General features: G+C 31.9%; 1 protein-coding gene across 1 annotated transcript; it reads right to left on the bottom strand.

Annotated features, from left to right (window-relative positions):
* Nucleotides 1-3,798: 3,798 nt before the first annotated feature.
* On the bottom strand, nt 3,799-12,095 carry LOC110656778 (putative disease resistance protein RGA3). The gene is given in 11 exon segments (XM_058133331.1): nt 3,799-4,321; nt 4,578-4,638; nt 4,755-4,867; nt 5,023-5,121; nt 5,211-5,545; nt 5,797-5,900; nt 6,592-6,835; nt 6,933-7,006; nt 7,138-7,832; nt 8,605-9,249; nt 9,252-12,095. Coding segments are annotated over 2 exon segments (3,297 nt in total). The 5' UTR covers nt 11,929-12,095; the 3' UTR covers nt 3,799-4,321; nt 4,578-4,638; nt 4,755-4,867; nt 5,023-5,121; nt 5,211-5,545; nt 5,797-5,900; nt 6,592-6,835; nt 6,933-7,006; nt 7,138-7,832; nt 8,605-8,629.
* Between the last annotated feature and the right edge of the window lie 8,756 nt (nt 12,096-20,851).

Genomic DNA, 20,851 nt, shown 5'->3' with positions numbered 1-20,851 from the left:
AACCAATTAAACTACATTTTGATTGATTTATTTTTTGATAATATAATTTTATAATATTAAAAACAATTTTTATTAATTTTGATATACATATTTATAATTTATAAATATAAAAAATTATAAGAAAATCTTGATAAAAATAAATTGATAGCGACTTAATTTCATCTGATGAAGCATAAATTATTTATCGAGTTTGGAAGAAATAAATGATATTAAAATATAATAATTTGATTTTTAAAATGTTAATAGATTTTTTTACTAACATTTGAAAGTTTAAAAATTAAGAAATGAAAATTATTTTATTTTATAGTTATAATTTTAATTTATTGATTAATGATTTAAAAAAAATGTAAAGGTTGGGTTTAAATCAAGAAATTAAGAAATTTAGTAAATAAATAAAAAAAATTAAATTTCTTAATCTTTTATTTAAATTAATAAATAAAAAATTTTTGTTCATAAATTTTAAATTTTAAGCTAAATTCAACTGAAATCGAAGCTTCTTAGTTATTGTTAATTATCTAAAGCTAAAGGGACAGCTTAACACTGCCAAATTGATACTTCTTGCCGAAGACGATCAGATGCAAGTTGTAATAACCGGCAAGCACACCAGCATCAGCAATGGCTCAGAGAATGTTTGATCCCATAGCCTTGAAGAGTGACTTAGCACCCTCATTCTTTCAAAATTTGAGAGAAGCCGTCAAGAGAGCTCTTGTACTTGACAGCTTCACCAGAGGTCATCATCATTCTTCCAGGAACAGTATCAATGGGATAGGGAGCAAGGGCAGCACCAAAGCGATGAGCTAAGCAAGGGCAAAACTAGCAGTGAAACTATCCTGTAATCATTTTATAAAATTAGACAATTACTGCACCCACTTAACCCTTAGAATTTTAAAATTTTACGCAATAAAATTCTTTTGACTCCCAATAGCTGGTTTACAAGCAACATGTTAATATGAACAATTATGAGCGGTAATAACGTGAATCACTGTTGTTATTTTTTGAAGGTAAAATCCTTTTAATCAGTTGCTATACATCTTGTGCTTCATTATTTTGTATAGTTGAGATTCTTTCTATGATTCATTTGTAAAAAAAATAATAACTGATTTTACCACTGTTATATAGAAGAGAGAGGATTATCCAAGTCACTGCTACTCTGCATTGCGTAAACCAACTATTGAGAGTTATAAAGATTTTAATGTGCATATAATTTCAAAGTTTAAGAGGTTTCATGTTACATTTTTAAGTTTCGTGACGATTTTGTTATAACTGCTAAAGTTCAAAGACAACTATTTAAATTTATCCCAATTTTGATATACATATTTATAATTTTATAAATATAAAAGATTACAACAAATCTCGATAAGAATCGATAATCACTTAATTTCATCTAATAAAGAATAAATTATTTATCGAAATTTGGAAGAAACAAATGATATTAAAATATGATATTTTGATTTTGAAATGTCAATTGGTTTTTGCTAACAACTGAAAGTTAAAAAATTAAGAAATGAAAATTATTTTATATTATAGTTATAATTTTAGTTTATTGATTAATGACTTATAAAAATTTTAAAGGTTATGTTTATTACATATTATAGTCAATAATAATCAAGAATCTATAAATTAAAAAGGGCTTTTTAGTTTTTTTTTTAAATAATAATTTTATTAATAAATCTAAGAAAAACTTAACAGAGTAGGTCTACACTAATCTTGTCATTAGACATTTCATTTACACCCAACGTAGGAACTTCAGTAGTAAGTGAAAAAACCTTGAAAACATCAAATGGCAACAATATTAGATGAAAAGCTTGAAGGCTTAAACCTATTATGTAATAAAGCCACTCTTGCTAAAGTATGAGCAGCTTCATTAGCTTCTCTTAACCTAATAAAAGAACGTTTGTACTATCTAAGATTAAAAAAAAAAAAATTTACAATTAGCAATAACCTGCCCGAACTTGGTCCAATTATCCTTAGAAGAAAGCATAGCATTTTAGACCTCTTTGTAGTCAATCTCAATGAAAATGTGATGCAAAAAATCTCGAAGCAGCCAATGTAAAGTTTCTCAAAGAGCAACTGCTTTGACTAAACACGAAGGAAGACAACCAACTAGAAAACCCGAATAACAAAAACTATGATGTCAAATGAATTCACGTAGGTTTTTTTTTTTTTTTTTTTTTTTTTTAAAGCAGAATTTTATCAAAGGATGAAGAAAAGATGAGGGGAAAAAATCAACTGCGATTTAAACCAAAGACTAATAGGTCAATCCCATACACTCAAACTATACTTAAAAAAAACAACCTGTTGATGATAAAACGCCCTCATTGAGCGTGTATATGCGCGCGTGCGCGCGTATATATATATATATATATATATATATATATATATATATATATATAGCTTTTGTCCCTTCTCTTAGTTTTTATCATTTTTTTTTAAGTTTTTTTTTTTTTTTATTTTACTTTGGGGTGGACATGCAAGGTTGCCCATCGTTCCCCTTCGGGCTTTTTTGAAGACATAGCAATTATAGGAAAATGTTTAACACTCAAGACCTGTGAGTTCGAATCTTGATTTTTAAAATTGCGAGGTATTTAACTAACATTTAATGATAAAAAAAAGCATTAAATTATATAATTTACATCAAATGAAATTACTATTTAAAATACTTTTTCCCCAATAACGACACACCAATGTATATTAAGAAGAGAAATTGAATGGTATATACTTTCAAATGATTTTTACCCTCTTTTTTTTTTAATAAGAATGAAAATTCTACCAATAAGCAGAATTCTATTAAAGGGTGAAGAAAATATGAGGGGGAAAAACCAACGGTGGTTTAATCCCAGGACCAGTAGGCCCAACCCCATACACCCAAATTATACAAACGATCAAAAAAAAAAAAAAAAAAAAAACCTCAATCAAAGTGACATAGATAGAGTGAATTAAAGAAAAGAAGACAGCATTTGTAGAAGTCGCCAAAGATTCTTTCTATGAGAATGTTGTTACTGCAGAATCAATGGAACACACTCAAAGACTTCTTGGCTGATAAAAACTTGCAATAAAAAATCTCCATTTCTCGTGAGATAATAAATTGTATGTACGCTCCAGATATTCCATTAATCAGGATGTGCAAGCAATTGAGCAGCTCTCAGCATAATCCTTTCATGATTATGATCCTTAAATCTGCATCTGCTTGGATGAATGTTTGCTTCAAGCCTGGTGACAAAGACAAATTAGAAGTAATTATTTACTTGGAATTTCCAATTTTATGGAAGAACAAGGGATCCAAAACACGTGCGGCGAATACTCCATACTAGTAAAAGAACACCATCTGATCAACTATGAGCTAGAGCAGGTGATCACTCCTCATTTTTTAAGTTGCAACTTGTTTAACCACAAAAAGAGTAGCAAGCATTTAGGTTGCTAGCAACCATAAGACTTCTTTTTGACAAAACAATAGGAGTACCTTTCAATTATGGGTCTACGATTCATGCCATTATTCACACAGAATGACCACTTCCTAAATGATGATGTAAATGGGGACAGAGCCAATCACTCAACAACAGCAGTAATGCACATGAACATCATTGGGAAGGGTGAACAGTCAAACCTTAATGAAAAAAAATCTTTTTGTGTCAGTTTACAAAGTAAACTAGGAATCTGATTTTATAGGTTTAATGTGATTTCAGGACTACAACTAAATTTTAGCATTTTTAAAGTTTCCTTTGAATGTATTATAAATTTAATCCAACATGCTATAGCATCAAAGGAAAGCTATGTAATCATGTACTGTAACTTGAGAAATTTAAAGAGAACAGGATTCACTTGCCTTACAAGAGATGGAATTTTACAACTACTTGCATGTGCAAGAACTGCTATGATTGATGGATGTGCTTTTCTTTCACTACATACAAATGTGGACACACGCTAACCTTATTTCATATGAAAAAGAAATTTATAAATAACACTCACAGAAGAATATAATCAGTGCAACAATAAATTGAATAGTTTCACTTGTGAGTGACATACAAGAAGAAAGCTGGTTTCAGAGGCAACAAGTTTGTTTCAAAGTTGTCTCCTTAAGTAGTCAGTAGGACTGATCCCAATTTTAAGTGTTTTCAGTTAGAAATCATTTTCCACAGGAGCATAATTCACCCAATTATCTCCTCTTAACTTGTTGGAGAAAAATGGAAGTTGTTCCTTATCTGAAGAAGCCATCAATGAAGAAATTCTACAGTCCCAAGTTGTTAAATGTGGCGCCAAGTTGAAGTTCATCCACAGCCATTCATTATTGTACATATGAAAATCCTTGCAATCAGCAGTTTCTCTAGGCAAGGGAGATAAAACTTCAATTTGAGGTAATTATCATGTATAAATCCCAATGTTGCTGAACAACCAAATTAAATATCAGGGAAAGAATTCATAACAAAAAGAAATGTTGGAAAAAAAATCCACTGTTTGATAAAATGTTTAAATTAGATTGGGAGAAAATATTGTTGAATATCATTTTGCTTTCAGAACCAATGTTTTATCCACCTCTGCATTTAGCAGTACAAATATTGTTCATAAATGATTTAACTTACAAAGGTATGAGGTGAAGAGAGTTGATAGATGAAAATGACCTTCATCACAATGATTCCCATCCTACATTTTAGAAGTCGCATATTGTTCACTCCGAAATGAGAGGGAAAAAAAAAAGAAGCCAGAAATAAACTCTTACAAATGAATTTAGCTACACAAAATTGTCATAGTAAACTCACCAATTGTCAACATCAACATCTATAAACAACTGCTTTGAGGTGAGTTTGGGCATCCATTGAGGTAATGACATCAAATTCACAATGAACAAGGAGATTACATTTAGAGACAGGCACTGCATTTCATTTTGAGAACAACAAATAATGCTTCAGATTAAAATTTGAATATAGGGAGGTTCATGTGCCTATTGCAAAAACAAATCAGTCCACCAGATTGGATTTCACTCTACTGATTCAATGTTGTCAAATTAACACAAAGAAATGAGAGTACCATGTAGTTTTGCATGATTGTTGTGCCCACAAGTTTTCCTTTGAAGTCTAAACTGAAATTGGGTCCATAAAGACTGAAAATTTTGCACAATGCGCCAGACTGTCAAAAAATAGAAAATGGAATTCAAAAAAAAAATGAACGTACTTGGATTATATTCATAGTAAGGCATGTGAAGGTGATGAACATACCAAAACAAACACTTTCTTGCACAAGAGATACCAATTCATAGCTACTCTTCTCTGGCATCTTTCAACAGGACAGAACCATTATCAGTTTCCAAACTCTGAAATTGAATACAATAGTTGCAGAATGCTTATTCGAAATTCCATAGCTCAATTAAAAATACATGGAAATGCTTCAATCTACTGATTCACAATATCAGGAAAACAGCCTGAAACTAAGAATTAAAAGGATAAATACGAGCTCAAATTCCACCATTCGCTGCATTGTTCACAAACCATTTTGGGGTTAATATTGCCGAATAGTATAAATTCACAGAACACATTATGACTGAGATGCCAACCTGTTCAAGTGGAGAAAAACCAAAAAAAAAAAAAAATTTACAGTCTTTAAAATTTGAATATGAGAATGGGCAAGAAAGAAGATGTGGATTTGCGAAACTGTAAAGCATGAGACTGTAGGATTCTTTTGATACCAATTTGTAAGAGGTGAGAATACTTTGATAGAGCTTCTGTAATATTATGTTTTAAGTTTGTTACTTCATGTAATATAGGCAAGTTAAATATGACAAGACAAGAAAAATGGAATACCTACATAAAATCTTAATCTTATTAGATTTGATCTTCAACAACCTTAAGTCCCAAACACTTTGGATCTCACTCAAAACATGCATTTGGTGACAAAAGTTCCAAACAATTCTGCAATCACATAAATGATCTTTAAAGTGAAGAAACATATGAAAATAATTTATAAAAATGTAAAAGTTACATAAAAAAGGGAAAAAAAAAAAAGAACAGAGGAGCATTGAACAGAGCATGTTTCTTCTAGATCACATGCCTGGAGATTCGACCTTAATTTTGGGCAAATGCTTTACATTTTCTCGAAGAAACTCCTGATTTTCATTTTGTTTTCCCAGAAACCAAATCAAAGAAAGGTAAAACTATGGGGTTTTTGAGATTTAATTATTGTACATGAAAATATAACAGTAAAATGATAGAAAAAAATCAACCCAGTAATATTACTTACCACACAACTGGTGGAAGGAGTAAGATTTGAAACAATATGAAGTGTCGAATCTCCTTTTTTTTTTTTTTCCAGAAACAATGATTTTTCCACTACTGAATGCCGTATATCAGAAGACAAGGTTGTTATTTGTGGACAATCCCAAATATTATGGCATTGAAGTGAAGTGAGGTTTTGCAGCAAGTTCTCTAGCAGAAATTCTAGATCCTGAATAACCAGAATTTTCAACTAAATAAGCAGAAATTCTAGATCCCATACACACACACACACGCATTAATTTTTGAGAAAAAAAGACCATTAATTGTTCATTTAAAATCTAAAGAATGAGGAAATTCCATCAGCATGTCCCACATTGCTAGTTCTTACTTGTGCCTTCAAAGATCATAGTTGATTTCTCCATAATTTTAAGTTGCTAGAACTAAATTCAAACTAGTTCTGAAACATCTTGCTGTGATATTAAATTGCAATAAAAAACTGCAATTTCTTGTGCAATATTAAATTGCAAGTCCATATATATAAATCAATTGAGCAGGTCTCTGCTAGTCAGCATCATTGAACCTTTCCTGATTATGACTATTAAATTTGCTTGAATCAGATGTTCACTTCAGGCCTAGACACAATGACACACATTAGAAGTTTTAGTTTTTCAACACTTCCCAATTTTGTAGAAGCAAATAAGAGAATAAGGCCTCTAAAAATCTCCATACCTTTAGCAGATGATTGCAGATAAGTTAGATGATCAGTTGTCCACCGGATAGGCATTGGCCCCTTAATTTTCATGCTGTCAGACACGCAAATACAGCAAAAGCAGCAAGCATTAAGATTGATGGAAACTATAAGATATTACATACCAGTCACTCATAAGAAGCAGAAATAAACATGTACCAGTCATAGCAATAAACTAGCACTTACTGGCACATGAGAGGCCAATCCACAATTGCTCGTCTCTGGCATCTTTCAAAAAGACAGAACCAACCATCATCAATTTCCAAAGTCTAAAAGTGAAGAAGCAAGGGTTGCAGAATGCTCATTTGACACTCCAAAGCTCACACAAGCTTATATGGGAATGCTTCAATTTCTTTGCAACATATTGCCACTTAAAATGCCAACCAGTTCAAGAGGGGGAAAATTATGCATTCCGGGCTTCAAAATCTCCAAAACAGAACCATACACAAGAGATAAGATTTGCTTTCATGTAACTGTAAAGCAGTGAACTGTAGGATCTTTTCTTTTTATGCCAAATACAACCTCTGGGAGGTGAGCATTCTTGGGCTATCCCTTGTGTTCTCTAATAATTGCAAGGCCAATTCACAATTGCTCTTTTCTGGCTTCTTTCAACAAGATAGAACCATTATCAATTTCCAAACTCTGAAATTGAAGACCATATTTGCAGAATGCGTATTTGAAATTCCATAGCTCACTTAAAATTACATGGGAATGCTTCAATCTACTGAGTCGCAATATCAGCAGAACAGCCTCAAACTACCATTAAAAGGATAAACAGTAGCCAAAGTTCCTCCATTCATTTGATTGATCGCAAACCATGTTTGATTTAGTACTGCCCAATAGTATAAATTCACAGAACACATTGTGACCAAGATGCCAACCTGTTCAAGTAGAGGAAGAAGAAATGATTTCCAGTCTTTAAAATCAGAAATGAGACTGAGAATACTTTAAAACCAATTTGTAAGAGGTGAGAATACTTTGGTAGAGCTTCTGTTACTTAATGTAATATAGGAAAGCTAAATATGACAAGACAAGAAAAATGGAATACCTACTTAAAATATAATTCTTATTAGATTTGATCTTCAACTGCAATCTTAACCCAACCTGAAGTCCTGAACACTCAGAACATGCATCTGGTGGCAAAATTTCCAAACAATTCTGCAATCATATAAATGATTTCTAAGGTGAATAAACATATGAAAATAATATATAAAATGTAAGATTACGAAAAAAACAGAGCATCATTTCTGATGGTGAGTACCTTCCAGATCACATGCCTGGAGATTAGACCTCAATTTGGTGCAAATGCTTTAGATTGTCATTTTCTTTTCCTGGAAACCAGCTCAAAGGAAGGCAAAACTGTGGGCTTTTTGATATTTAACTTGTTCATGTGCAACAAAATTTCAGGGAAAGTGTTCATAACAATAAAATGATAGCAATAAGACTTACCACACAATTGAATGGAAGGAATAAGTAAGATTTGAATAAGTGTGAAAAGTTGAATTTCATTTTGTTTTCAGAACAAATAAATTTTCCATCTCTGCATACAGGACCACAAAACTTGTAAGCATTTGATTGAATGCCAAACATAAAAACGCATTAACCACAAAAACTAGCGTGTGCGTCTAAAATAGAGAGACAAAAACTACATACCCCAAGAAAAGTCTGATTCTTCTGATTATAGTTTGTATATGCCATCCACTTGAATCCATCCTCTCTCAATATCAATATTTGGTACGTGAGCAATCTTGGGCCAATCAGCACCCATTTTGCTTTTGCATCTTTCTGACAGTTGAGGACATTCATGAATCCCAAAAGCTTGTAATGCGGTAAGGCTTCCTATCCACTCCGGTAAAGATATCAAATTAGGACAACTTTCGATTAGGAGTCTGCGCAGAGTGGGAACATGTTGAAGTCCCTTTGGGAGGGACGCCAATTTGTTCAAATTTATCAATTGAAGCCCCTGGAGGCTTCTAAGGTATTGCCACGGCATATCACTATGATCCTCTGAATCAGATAAATCAAGCTCCTCACAAGCCAAGAAGACAAGATGCTCGAGGGAGGTTAGATGCCGCAAAGCAGAAGACACCTTTGTTATTCGTGGACAATACCGAATATAAAGACGTTGGAGTGATATGGGATTTGTAAGCAACTCCTCTGGCAGAACTTCTAGATCCTTAATATTCTCGATATTCAGAATTTTCAATTGAGAATGGGAAATCGAAGAACAAGAAGAGGTAGATTGTGACACCGAAATCTTCATCTTCAGTATGTCCTCCAATGACTTCTTGCTAGCAACACCAATTTTTGGACAGATGGAATGAGAGGCATTGAAGTGAGGTTAGGGCAAGACCTGATATCCAAATAATCAAGACAGTGAAATTGTAGCAACTGAGGCGTGGATGCATCTCTCCTCCATCCCTTCAGATTTGGGCAATTTAAGAGCCAGAGTCTCTCTAAGGAAGGGAAGAATAATGCATTGTCGCAATTAATCCCACTCTCTATGTACTCCAGATCAGTTAAATTCTCAATCGTCAAATGTTTAAGTGAAGGGAACTGATCCAACGGTGGAAAATGCTGGCATTTTTTGCAGTTATCAATTCGAAGTACCACCAAATTAGTGAGGGAAGAAACCCAGCTTGGAAACATGAGTCTTCCGCACCCAAACACCATCAACCATTTTAGATTAAGGTGTGGCCGCAGCTCTTCTAATGACATTTCTTCATCATTTACAACATCATCTGGACCATTATCACTATTATTATCATAGGGATCGCCCAATTTCCATGATAATGTCAAGGCTTGAAGGTGTTGCTTCTCTTTCAAATTGGCTGCCTTAAATTCAGATGCTGGATTTTTCACATACCGTAGATTCATGATCCGTAGCATATGTCTCAGATTGTTCAAGTTACTCAATTCACTAAGGGCACCGCCATGTTTGGAGACACCGTTATCTTTGTCTACCATGAATAGTGATAAATCCTCAATAGAAGTCAGTTGACCAATCCCATGTGGCATATGAGTCAAACTAACACATCCCTTAAGGAAAAGTCGCTGGAGATTGACCAACTTTTTGATATGCTTTGGCAACTGTTTAAGCCTTTCACAGTTGACTAGGCGTAGAATTTGCAAGTTTTGAAGTTTAATTATGGAATCAGGAAGGAACTCAATGCCTTTATTTTCAGAAAGATCGAGAAATCTTATGTGCTTTAATTTATCAATGGAATGTGGCACTTTTTCAATCCCCAAATCACATAAATTCAATAACCTTACACGACTTAATTTGGAAAAAATTTCATGACATTCTACTTCTTTAATATCATGCATTTTTGACCAATTGAATGATGTAAATGTTCGCACCTTTGTCACAATAGGTAAGCAACTTGCCACTTTTTGCCATTACTCAACTTTAAAATCAAATGACACATGTCGAATTCCTTCTTCAACAAGTTCTGCATCTGAATTTAATAAAATGTTCTCATCTCCTGCTACTTGCACGACAAGATCATGCATCAAATCATGCATTCTACAACTCCTTAAATTACCCAATATATCTTCTTCTACATCTTGAAAGAAAGACCTCCATAAAAGATCTTTGAAATATTTTAAGCCTACATCTCTGAAACTTTGTTTTGAATATGATAATTTAATCAATCCTTGTGCCATCCAAAGATTCATCAAATATACTATGTCAATTTTTGAACCTTTTGGAAATAATCGACAATAGGCAAAACAACACTTTAAATGAGAAGGGAGATGATCATAACTCAACCTAAGAGTTTTCATAATATTAATCTCCCCTTCATTCAAATATAAAAACTCTTTTTCTTTGAACGATTCCCACTCATTTATTGCATTTTTATAATACAATAAACTTCCTATTGCTCGAATGGCTAAAGGGACTCCAACACATTTTGTCACAATTTCTCTTCCAATTATCTCATGCTTTGCGCTTGTTACTTGCTCTTCCTTGAAAGCCATTTTTCTAAACAACAACCATGACTCAGCATCACATAGGCCTTGTAATTTACTTGTTTCATCTGATCTTATCATCTTTGCAACATTTTCAAGACGCGTAGTCACTAGTATTTTACTTCCACATGCACCTCTGGCTAACAAATCTTTCAAGTCAAACCATTTTTTGGAATCCTCATTCCATAAATCATCCAAAACAAGCAAATATTTTTTTTCATTAATTTTCTCCCAAAGTAGATCTTTCAAGGTATTCATTTCAAGAGTTTTAGGCTTCTCACCATCAAGAGACTCCAAAATCTTTTCAACAACTATTTTTACATCAAAATTTTCAGAAATACACACCCACATTTTGAGCTCAAAATATGATTTCACCCTCACATCATTGTATGCAAGTTGAGCAAGTGTTGTCTTTCCTAATCCTCCAACACCAACAATGGAAATGATTGACACATTCTCCCCATAACTAGAAGACAGAAGAAAATCAATGATTTTCTTCTTATCATCTTCTCTACCAACAACTACAAGAGGCAAAGATGAGTGAGTTTGCTCTCTTTCCTCAACCATAGGAGCTGTGATCTCATCTAAGTGAAACTTCCTATTTGCAACAGTCTCATCTAATTTACTTCTAACTTTTCCAATCTTATGAGCCATTTTAAGACCATAAACAAATGGGTTTGAGCTTGAAAAGAAGAGGCGTACCTCCTTCACCATTTTATTGCCAGTCATCATCCGCTTCACTAAAACATCTGTGGAGAACTCATCTAGTAAGTCATCAGCATCGTAAAAAGCATCTTTTAGCGAGTCAACCCAATCTTTGATTTGATGCTTCTGCGAGTACTGCTGCTCTGCATCAAGAAGCACAGCTTGGATGGTTGAAACTGTCCTCCTGAGTTTCTCAAGCTCCTCTTTGACACCCCACCAGAGCCTAGTCTCTTGAAGAACTCGAGAACCCAGCTTCTTAATGATTTCCACAACAATGCCGGAGAGAATTGCATCTGCCATTACTTTTCAAGTGAGTGGAAAGTGAAGGTAAGTCAGAATTGGGAAGTGTTTAAGGTTTGAAGAGAAGGATTATGAAGAAGTGTGGAGGATGAAAATGCTATGGAATATATATAGAAAGGATTTAGGCTCTTGCAGGAGATATTCATTTCTATAAGGATAACCGTTTGGGGTCTTGTAAAAAAAAAAAAAAAAAGACCCCACTCTGTTTGTAACGTACTGCAAACCAAGTGGAGCCCAAGTAAAAAATTCAATAGGTAAAAACAGATTTAATGAATGAATTATTTGGTATTGCAAACTGTGTGGATTCCATGAAAACAAAATCCAATTAATACTGAATTATTTGAGGGGGAAAGGAAGTAAAATTCTCTTATATTAAGGCAAAGTATTCCATATTGATTGACATTCGGGAAAGGCTGTGACATGGTTGAACTGTTTGAAGAAGAAACAACACTTTCAGAGGATGACATGGTGCCATGAAAGGCTCTGATGCCATATTATGATTAGTCCAACTTGATGATTCTGTTTGCATTAGATAATATATATGTAAGTACACGTTACACTTAGTTCATATACAGTAGGAAAGTAGGAATAAGCAGGAGACTACAAAGTATAGATAACAACAACTTAACTAATGGATATTTAGAATAATTATATATTAACATGATAAACCTTGCCACTGTTTCCCTCAAAATATGTATATATATATATATATATATATATATATTTATTATCTGGGGAAAGGAAAAATAATGGATATTTAGAATAATTATATATTAACTATAATAATGAAAAAAAAAAAAGTAAAACGGAAACTATAATTAAATTAAGAACATAAATAATAATTATTAATTAATTTGCAGATTACATTTAGGATTTTTGTTTGTTAACTATAACGATGAAAAATAAAATAAAAGGGAAATAATAATAAAACTAATTAAAAATAAACATAATTAATAATGTGACAGGTCGTATGGACTTGAATTATTGTTCTCAATCAAGAGCACTCATGTCCTGTGCTTGAATTATTGCAGGGAGAGCACCTTAACAAATTTTATATTTCTGCATTATTGATTTAAAGGACAAACGTGTGGGGACATATATGGAAATATTGGTTTGTTTGTTTCTTGTGATTAATTCTTGAAATTAATATATTAATAGATTTCATATAATTTAGATTAACGTTTTGTGTGAATTGTTAATCAACAAATTAAAGCAATTTTCTTTAAAATTAGATTTTGGCTTGTCTTTTGTCTATTCATAAAGCAGATTTTATAAAAATGATAAGAAAAGAAACTTGAGGACCTTTACACTTGTTTTTGTCGTGAACGATTGTGGCCTGTTTGGTATTAAGGTTTTGCATTAAAAAAATACTTTTCAGAAAAAAATAATATTTTAGATACTATTAGATCACTTGTTTTTAGATCACTAAGTCAAAATTGGTGTTTTGATAAGCCAACTTTTTGTCTAATAAACAAAGAATAAGGAAAAATAGGTAAAATGGAAATAAAAGAAAGGGTAAAAGAAAAAAGTAAGACGTACAGTTCATGATAGTATGCATTAATAGTTTACAAGTTGTAAATTTTTTGTTTTTAGCTTTTCTTCTTTTAATTGGGAATTTTATTGAAATTTTAATCTTAAAAATAACTAAACTAATAATTTAAGATTTATAATTAAAATATGTAAAGATTTAAATTATTTCCTCGAATGAGACAAAAAACTTTAAAACTTCTTTTTTATCCACAAAACAAAAAATTTAAACTTGTTCATTAGATTGGAGAATCTTAATAATTGAATTAGAAAATGGCATGCAATTATAGTAAAGTCTATTGAACATATATAAGTCATGAGAAAAGAAGCTATACTATTGATAATTTTTTTTATATAATTAATTATGATTATACATAAATTTAAAATGATGTAATTATGTATATAATTACAATATCATTGAGGTAAAGCTCATTGATCGCTACACTCTCGGTAATTGTTATGACAGTAATTGCAAATATGCATGAAATTTGGATTTTATATCAAAGGTATGAGACTTGGGTTTGAGATTTATACACACTTCCAACTCTCTTAATTCAAAAGTTAATTATTGTAAAAAAGAAATATAATAATAATTTCTTGATACTCTCTTCATTTCTTTAAAGGACAACTTGTGGGGTCATATCACATGGCAATAAAATGCCAAGGGGCTTTCCCATGATCGCTTCATCATTTAAAAAAAAAAAAAAAAAAAAAGGGCAAACGTTCAACTTTCTGCAATATTTAAGAAAAACACATCGAAAAGAAGCACATCTGTAGAGAGAATTGCATCTGCCAATTGGTTTTCAAGTGAGTGGAAAGTAAAGGTAAGGCACAATTGAAGAGTATTATGAAGCCCAAAGCTATGGAAACATTTTATAAGAAGGCTCTCCCAAGATGCTATCATATGATGATGATATAGAGTTGAACTAACATCTCTTTGGCAGGAAATGCTTATAATGGGTGCCTCTTATGATGACCCCTCAATTCCTACCCCCTTTTCCTCTTTCCTTTGAATAATGATGTGAAAAAGAAAGGCACTTGCATGCTCATTAATTTATTTTTCTTCTTTTTCAATCACTGAGCTGCAAAATTCAAGGTTGGTGAGCTCCTTTTCCTCTCTTTCTCCTAAAATCATTTTCTTTATCAACTTTAGCTAAAGCAGATTTGTAAAATGATAAAACTTTAGGACCTTTGCACTTGTTTTTGTCGTTAACATTTATGTGACATAGAAATAGATGGAAAATAATAGAAATTAAGCCAGGAGTTCTAAATGAAAAAGAATAAAAACTTTTAATTATTTACAAGAAACATTCATCTTTTCTGTGATATTTCCATTAGAATGGTTTTCCAAGTAATTAAGCATCATCCTTGCATGATTATGATCCTTAAATTTGCTTGAACCAGATGGCTGGACACACAGAAAACACGTTCAAAGTGATTATTTACAGGGAATTTTCCAATTCTATTAAAGAACAAATGATCCAAAACACTTGCGGAAAATATGAGAATGTAGTTTTAAGAAAACTTCACATCCATAAAAAAAAAAAAAAGAAAAAAAATTCCATATGATAAACTCTGTTCTAGAATAGGTGATAACACCATTTCATGTCCCATGCATGTGAACCACAACAAAGAGTAGCAAGCTTTAATTTTGCTGGAAAATGCAAGACAATTCTTCTCTATAGAGGAGATGTTATTGTTATTATTGCAATTCTTTCTGTTTGCTAATAAAATCAAAAGCAGAGTTCCATATACTCTGTCATGAGATGATGCTCTATTTGATGATATAAAAACAGAACAACTTCCCGATTCCAATATTGAATCCTTTGTGTGAAAAGTTACGATCCCTTTCCATTTAAGTATAAATTCTTTATATTTTAGTACCACCAACTCAAAGTCTAAATGCAATCCAAATTTATATTGAAGAAGCTTCATTCATGCTCCTCAATGCTAGACTTCACTTTTAGGTTTGAAGGGGAGGATTACGAAGATGTGTGGAGGATGAAAATGCTACGGAAATATCTATAACAAGTATTTAGGCTCTTGAAGGATGCTACTCATTTCTTTAAGGACAATCGTGTGGGTTCTTATGGAAAAAGGAGGAGAAAAAAAAAAAAAAAAAGAAACAGATGCAAACATGTTGCCTAGACTCAGCCGATAGACAAAAATATATGAAATTTATGTATTTAATAGATGAATTTTATTATAAATTTTGTATTTTCAATATATGATTGATACGGTCTAGGTAAAAAAAATTAATACTAATTGTATGATAGTGCAATTTATGTGAAAAAAAAAAGAAAATGAAAATATTTTATGCAATTGAAGGAAAATAAAATAATTTATGCAATTGAGAAGTTTAAATGGTTTTGCATTGTAAGGCATGTAGTGATATTATTGATGCAATCAATGAATATTTCAGCTTAAGAGAAGAAAAGGAGGATGAAACAGATGAATTCATTTCAGCTTAAGGTAAGAATATGAAGAAAACACCATGTTCTTTGCCTGGTTAGGTAGGTACTGATCACCTCTAGTAAGATGCATTTTTGAAATTTTTATTACTGTACGATATTTATTTTTCACATAATATTATCTCAGAATTTATTTTAAATATATATATATATATATATATATATATATATATATATATATATATATATATATATATATATATATATATATATATAAAATTAAAATTTAACATGTATAATTATGATGTCTACTCTTTGAACAACTAATGTTAAATAAAAAAGTTTCCCAGGATTCACAATATCTAAGATAAGAAGAAAAATCCCTTTCAAGTTATTGGAATTGTGGACTGTATTAAATTTCTCATTATTAAATTAGTTTAGGAAATCCACATTACAATTCCTTACACGAGACCTAACTGTTGATCGGAATCCAGAAATTATTAATTAATTTGCAGATTACATATAAGTTATGACTTTTAATATGGATTAAATAAAAGTTAAAACATATTCTATGTGGGTAACATTAGAGATATCAAAATTTATTTATTAAATGTATATTTAGGATTTTTGTTTATTAAAAAATAAAATAAAAGGAAAATAATAATGAAATTAATTGAAAATAGACATAATTAATAATTGACAGGACGTATGGATTTGAATTATTGCTCTCAACGATGTCCTATACTTGAATTATTGCAGGGAGTAAATATCTTTCTCTGATTATAATGTTGACGTCGACATTCTCCACTACAGATATGTGAACTTTGAAGTTATTGACACAAAATATTAATTTTTTGATGAACTTTCCTCAGCATTTTCATTAGATATTTTTAAAGAAATGTTAATTTTGTGGTTTTGGTTCAAAATTCTCTATATTATTTTCCTATTACATTTTATTAATTATAATTTTAAAGATGATTTAAGTATATTCAACTCAACTCAACTAAGCCTTTATCCCAAAATTTGGGGTCAACTATATGGATTCGCTTTCTTCACTCTAGACGATTTTGGGTTAAATCCTCAGAAATGTGTAATGTTTCTAGGTCATGTTGTACTACTCTCCTCCAAGTCAATTTAGGTCTACTCCTTTTTTTCTTTCTATCCTCTAACCTAATGTGCTCTACTTGTCTAACTGGAGCCTCCATATGTCTACGCTTCATATGACCAAACCACCTCAATCTCCCTTCTCTCAACTTATCCTCAATTGGCACCACTCCTACCTTTTCTCTAATATTCTCATTATGGACTTTATCTAGTCTAGTATGGCCACTCATCTACCTTAACATTCTTATCTCTGCAACTCTTATCTTAGACGCATATGACTTCTTCAGTGCCCAACACTCACTACCATATAACATAGCCGGTCATATAGCTGTACGGTAAAATTTCTTTTTCAACTTATTGGGAATCTTGCGATCACATAAAACTCCCATGGCACGTCTCCACTTTAACCATCCGGCTTTAATCCTATGACTAACATCCTCCTCACATCCCCCATCTACTTGAATGACTGAGCCTAGATATTTAAAGTGATTACTTTGGGACAGTACCACTCCATCCAAACTAACTCCTTCTCTATCACCAGTTTGGCCTTCACTGAACTTGCAATGCATATATTCTGTCTTCGTTCTACTTAACTTAAAGCCCTTTGACTCTAGAGTACTTCTCCAAAGCTCTAGCTTTCTATTGACTCCTCGCGTCTCATCTATCAGAACAATATCATCCGCAAACATCATGCACCAAGGAATACTCTCTTGTATATGTTTCGTCAATTCATCTAAAACTAATGTAAAAAGGTAAGGGCTTATAGCTGATTAAAATTAAGTATAATTAAATTAAAATTTATGGATAAAAAAAATCTTCTTATTAGTTCAATCAGTGAATGAATGTGAACAAGCAATAAGTAAAAAAAGAAAAATCAAGTCCATAAATTGTTTTTTAAAATATTCATTCTATTATCACCAAAAATTTGAGTGGTTGTAAATAAGTCAATGTCAACTTCTTAGAACTGTGGACTCCAGTGAATTATTCAAGTTGGTTTCAATTTGTAAATATAATTGGCAAATTTAAATTTGATTACATAAAAGTTTAAAAATAGAAAATTTATAGCCTTATATGTATATAATTTTTGGATGAACGATCATATGTGAAGGGTAAGAAAATACTATAAAAATATTAAAATGAGGATAAAAGAAGGAAGGTTTCATAATTAGACTTTCTTTATCAAATACATCGTCCTAACATGTTAAAACTTATTTAAAAATATAACTTTCAAATCTACATGTTTTATATACGAATATATGCATGAAAACTTCTTAATTTTATAGTTTCTTGGCACACATAAACATTAGCTGAAAGCAAACTTAGGAGTCTAATACCAATGAACTTCTTAAGTCTGAAGCATGGAAGCTAGATATGGAGGCCAATGGTATGTGGATACAGATGGCATCAAAGATTAGAGAAGTAGCTAGAAAAGTACTTAGAGAGTCTAGAGGACATAGACCACCCTCAAAAGAGAGATGGTGGTGGAATGAGGAAGTACAAAAGGCAGTCAAGAGAAAGAGAAAATGGTATAAGAAATTACCTAAGTGTGATAATAATGAGGCATATGAACAGTACAAGTAGCAAAGAAAGAGGCAAAAAAGGCAGTTAGTCAAGCAAAAGCGCAGGCCTTTGAAAAGTTATATGAGAAACTTGAAACTAAAGAAGGGGAGAAAGATATTTATAGATTAGCAAGGAGGAGAGAAAAGAAATGTCAAGATTTCAATCAAGTTAGGTGCATTAAGGATAAAGAAGGAAAAGTGTTGGTGAAAGATGAGGACATTAAAGAAAGATGGAGAAATTATTTTGAGGATCTCTTTAATAATAGTCAAGATGGTAATAACGTGAATATAGATTACAGAGCAATAGAAAAGAATGTGAATTATACTAGAAGAATTAGATTTTTAGAAGTAAAAGAAGCACTTAAGAGAATGAAAGTGGATAAAGCCTGTGGACCCGATGGAATACCAATTAAAGTGTGAAAGTGTTTGGGAGATATGGGAGTGGCATGGTTAACTAAATTATTTAATAAAATTCTAAACTCGAAGAAAATGCCTGATGAATGGAGGAGGAGTATTTTAGTATCTATTTTTAAAAATAAGGGAGACATACATAGTTGCTCAAACTATAGGGGAATTAAACTCATAAGCCATACTATGAAGTTATAGGAGAGAGTTGTGGAACATCGACTACGTCATGATACTTCTATCTCTCCCAATCAATTTGGCTTCATGCCCGGTCGTTCAACTATGGAAGCGATCTTTCTCATTAGAAGCTTGATGGAGAAATATAGAGATGGGAATAAAGATCTACACATGGTTTTTATCGATTTGAAAAATGCTTATGATAGTGTTCCAAGATATGTCTTATGGAGAGAATTAGAACAAAAAAGGGTATCTATTAGGTACATACAAGTGTTGAAAGATATGTATGAAGGAGCAACTACTATTGTGCGCACAGTAGGAGGGGACACAAGAGATTTTCCTATCTCAGTTGGATTACACCAAGGTTCAGCTGTAAGTCCTTACCTTTTTACATTAGTTTTAGATGAATTGACGAAACATATACAAGAGAGTATCCCTTGGTGCTTGATGTTTGTAGATGATATAGTTCTGATAGATGAGACACGAGAAGGAGTCAATAGAAAGCTAGAGCTTTGGAGAAGTACTCTAGAGTCAAAGGGCTTTAAGTTAAGTAGAACAAAGACAGAATACATGCATTGCAAGTTCAGTGAAGACCAAATTGGTGATAGAGAAGGAGTTAGTTTGGATGGAGTGGTACTGTCCCAAAGTAATCACTTTAAAAATCTTTGCTCAGTCCTTCAAGTCAATGGGGGATGTGAGGAGGATGTTAGTCATAGGAGTAAAGCCGGATAGTTGAAGTGGAGACGTGCCATGAGAGTTTTATGTGATCACAAGATTCCCAATAAGTTGAAAGGAAAATTTTACCGTATTGCCATACGATCGGCCATATTATATGGTAGTGAGTGTTGAGCACTGAAGGAGTCGTATGTGTCTAAGCTAAGAGTTGCGGAGATGAGAATGTTAAGGTGGTTAAGTGGCTATACTAGACTAGATAAAGTCCGTAATGAGAGTATTAGAGAAAAGGTAGGAGTGGTGCCAATTGAGGATAAGTTGAGAGAAGGGAGATTGAGGTGATTTGATCATGTGAAATGTAGACATACGGAAGCTCCAGTTAGACAAGTAGAACACATTAGGTTAGAGGATAGAAAGAAAAGAAGAGGTAGGCCTAAACTGACTTGGAGGAGAGTAGTACAACATGACCTAGAAGCATTACACATTTCTGAGGATTTAATCCAAAATCGTTTAGAGTGAAGAAAGAGAATCCATATAGCCGATCCCAAATTTTTGGGATAAAGACTTAGTTGAGTTGAGTTGAGTAGAATAGAACATATTAAATTTAATTTTCAGTCAATTTTTAATACCCTTTAAATAACATTTTCCAAAAATGATATTTTTAACAATAATTTCAATAACAATATCAAACAGGCTTTGTTTGTTTCTTATCATTAATTCCATCTTGAAATTTATCTCATCATTAGATTATTAGCTCAATAATTTTTTTTAGCTGAATCACTTTAATATTATATTATTAATTATCTAGTATTTGCATTGTCAAGTATCTAGTATTATCATTCTGCAGATAGTTAATGGCTAAATGCATCTCAAGATCCTATGCTTATGCTAAATGTGTAATTGACTACGTATACTTTTATTTTATTTAATTCTATACAAAATTTTTATTTTTTTAATGAGTAATTAAATAAATATATAAAATGCTAACCAAAAAAAATGTTGGTATTTTATTCTTTTCATAATTTAAATAAATCTTTAAATGGTAAAATAAATTGTTGTGTACCGTAA

This window comes from Hevea brasiliensis, chromosome 14 (genome assembly GCF_030052815.1).
Source record: "Hevea brasiliensis isolate MT/VB/25A 57/8 chromosome 14, ASM3005281v1, whole genome shotgun sequence".
In the NCBI taxonomy this organism is placed as follows: Eukaryota; Viridiplantae; Streptophyta; class Magnoliopsida; order Malpighiales; family Euphorbiaceae; genus Hevea; species Hevea brasiliensis.
This window is presented reverse-complemented; position numbering and strand designations above follow the sequence as displayed.